We start from the raw sequence: 3744 nt of genomic DNA on the forward strand, positions 1-3744 counted from the left end.
TGCTGATGGAAACTAACAATAACAGGTGAGATATCTTGGACATGTACTATAAGGAAGTTTGCTGATGGAAACTAACAATAACAGGTGAGATATCTTGGACATGTACTATAAGGAAGTTTGCTGATGGAAACTAACAATAATAGATGAGATATCTTGGACATGTACTATAAGGAAGTTTGCTGATGGAAACTAACAATAACAGGACAATTAGAAGGAAAAAGAGCAAGGGAAAGCCAATGAAGTGGTTAGACAGCATCAAGAGAATAACTGGTTTGGCAACATTAGAAGTGATTGATCTCAACAGAAATATAGAGAACCATAGCCACCATCCCCTGGAACATAGAACTCACCTCTGACTGATTGATAAATCATTAGATTGCTGTTAAATCCTCCAAAAATGCCCATTCTTGGGAAACTGAGGATTTATCAAGAGTTGCACAGCATATCTTAAAAGGTGTAACATTAGTATTACTAGTGAAAAACCTTGTAATAGTTAGTTGAACATAGGGATGTACCATTATCACTTTTTGTCTGGTAACTAATACCATGTTTTAAAAGACAATTTTGCATGATACTGATAACTTGGATTTAACTGTGACTTAAGGGGGGGGGACACATTTAATAGTAATTAATGTAGAAATTCTTCTTTCTCATAAGTAATAACAAGTACAGATCTGCAAGCAATAGCAACTCATTTTACTGGAATAAGATTGGGTCTAACAACAGACAGGACAATAGGTCTCAGACTGATTTCAACTTAGAGCATGAAATATCTATATAGGATTATATATTCTTGTATAAACTTAAATCTAATATCGTCTTACGGCTCAAGCAATACATTTCCAGTGGTTACATAGGTGATTTTTTTTTCTAGTTTTAATTAACAAAGACATAAGATGAAGAGTTATTGGTCAATATTTTCTAAATATTGCCAAAATGGATGACATGGCAGATACAAGCATGCCAGTAAAGCCTTGTTTGATTTGAGGATGAGTAATTGAGAGAAGTCATGAAAGTTTCACAACTATAAAGCTGAACTTGACATTAAGCCATTAAAGTTTGGTGACATTACTTGTTCTCAAGCTGTAAGCTGTTCGGCTATATTTTTCTCATTTCATCAGCAATTTCACCAAATTTCAGAAATAATTTATCAAAAAATATTTATTTCAAAATATCGGGTACGAACTTTACAACAGTAATGTACCTTTATTAGTGTAACTAGTAATATCGTATTTAAAACTGTTTTTTATTAAGACTCTGGAGTCTTCATTCTGTTCTTATTAATCAACATTGTGGCACGAAGAGTTTCCTCTATAATATTTATGTAAAATATTAATCTAAAAAGTTCCCATTGTGGAGATTTTTAATTTTTTTTTTTTTGATAACTTGTTTTGCTCCCCCAGTGGCACAGTGGTTTATCTGCGGACTTACGATGCTAGAAACCGAGTTTTGATACCTGTGGACAACAGTCAATCATACAATGTCCTGATTTATCAAGAAGGACACTTCAGTAATAGTTAATCGTACAACTTACTGACTTATGTCTAAGAGAACATCAAACCTTACAACTCAAATATCTGTAAAGCACTGTAAGAATTTACTCACATAATTCAAAATAAATTTAAAAAATTATGTTTCCTTAGTATTTTTAATACAGTTTCTAACACATATTGAATCTTTTCCCAACCTTAAATTGTGACAATATTGCTTCAACTTGAGTGTAGAGTTGAGACAATTGTGTAGTATGTGTAGACAAATCTTCAGCCTGTAAAGAAATAAAATTAAGAATTAGGTATTAGACAGAGAAAAAATCAACACGAAACTTAATCTTCTAAGATCGTACTTCACACTAATTAAGAAATGTTGAACATAAACAACTCGTTTGTTTGTAATTAAGCACAAAGCTACACAATAGGTTATCTGTGCTCTGCCCACCACAGGTATCAAAACCCGGTTTCTAGCATCGTAAGTCCGCAGATAAACACACAATAAGTTATCTGTGATCTGCCCAAGAAGTGTTCTCCATGATAGTTAGATAAATCAGGACAATATATGGTTGACTGTTGTAGAAGTGTTCTCCATGATAGTAAGATAAATCAGGACATTGTATGATTGACTGTTGTAGAAGTGTTCTCCATGATAGTGAGATAAATCAGGACATTGTATGGTTGACTGTTGTAGAAGTGTTCTCCATGATAGTAAGATAAATCGGTACATTGTATGGTTGACTGTTGTAGAAGTGTTCTCCATGATAGTAAGATAAATCAGAACATTGTATGATTGACTTTTATTGAAGTGTCCTCCACAGTAGTAAGATAAATCAGTACATTGTATTATTGACTTTTATTGAAATATACATTTGGTAGTGAAATAAATAAATGTTATAATTGAACCATGGTACAAGGATAAGTCAGTACAAGAAAATTAATTCTTGTTGTACTATCCATATTAATAGTAATAACCTTTGTTTTGACACAACACTTGTATTCATTGTATTTATATAATATTAGTATATACATTTTTTGTTCTGTCGTGTAGCATGTGAATGAAGAAATAAGATTGTTGAGGACAAAAGTCGAAACTGACGATACAAGGTAAGATCTTTTGATTTTTTGTGTTTCTTTAAAAAAATGTAATTTCATTCAGTATGTAAAAGTAATAATACAAAATGGTTTTCACTTGCAATTGAATAAATTTTACAGAATTGAATGAACTATTTAATTTTTACTAAGTTATATATCTTCAAGTATTTGATATTCAAATCATGAAATAATACTTTATATTTCAAATAGAAATGTTTTCCATAATAAGGAAAACAATTTTTATTTTAATGACTATAGATAATGTGCATATAAGTTAATTAGTTGCACTAAAATTAAGAAAAAAATATTATGGAAAATGTTTTTTCTTCAGAATCATGAAATAACCTAAAGTATAATTTTTGGTTATTGAGGACATCAGTTGCTCTTTGATAGGCAAAGGTTTCATTTTTGTTAACCAACTTTGATTATCTATACGGACGAAACCACTGTAAGCACAGAAACCATTGAGGCCATGTTTTTAGAACACTATATAGATAAGGATAGCGGGAATCCTATTAATCCATTCATACATTAACACTGATTAGAGAATGAAGCATTTGACTTTTTTATTTCTTCCAACTCTTAACAGTTAGATGACAAGGGTTCGTACCCCAAGTCCCAACTTCCTGTCTCTTGACTAACCTAAAATATATACTTTTACGTACAAATTTAATATAGGACTGGACTTTAGTGTCATAAGTTATTTCCCAAGTCCCAACTTCCTGTCTCTTGACTAACCTAAAATATATACTTTTACACACAAATTTAATATAGGACTGGACTTAAGTGTCATAAGTTATTTCCCCAAGTCCCAACTTCCTGTCTCTTGACTAACCTAAAATATATACTTTTACACATGAATTTAATATAGGACTGGACTTTAGTGTCATAAGTTATTTCCCAAGTCCCAACTTCCTGTCTCTTGACTAACCTAAAATATATACTTTTACATACAAATTTAATATAGGACTGGACTTTAGTGTCATAAGTTATTTCTCATTTCTAGATATGGATCTGATAAATAGGAGGTTCTTATATTCTAACTTGTTAATATCAGTAAGTTGAGTATCTAATTTGTAAGAAACTATAGACTTTGTATTTGAACATCACAAACATCTAATTTGAACCAATGCTGCATTCAACATACCACGTGACACACAAA

General features: G+C 31.2%; 1 protein-coding gene across 1 annotated transcript in view; it reads left to right on the forward strand.

Moving 5' to 3' along the window:
• LOC106472763 overlaps window positions 1-2594 on the forward strand; it is a gene marked incomplete at its 3' end in the record, with an annotated part of 44404 nt that extends 41810 nt beyond the window's left edge. Inside the window, exon 12 of the mRNA XM_022401296.1 lies at window positions 2539-2594. Coding sequence (XP_022257004.1) covers window positions 2539-2594 — 56 coding nt within the window. The remainder of the gene's footprint in view (window positions 1-2538) is intronic.
• Window positions 2595-3744: the final 1150 nt, after the last annotated feature.

Source organism: Limulus polyphemus, unplaced genomic scaffold (assembly GCF_000517525.1).
Source record: "Limulus polyphemus unplaced genomic scaffold, Limulus_polyphemus-2.1.2 Scaffold5587, whole genome shotgun sequence".
NCBI classification, from domain to species: domain Eukaryota; kingdom Metazoa; phylum Arthropoda; class Merostomata; order Xiphosura; family Limulidae; genus Limulus; species Limulus polyphemus.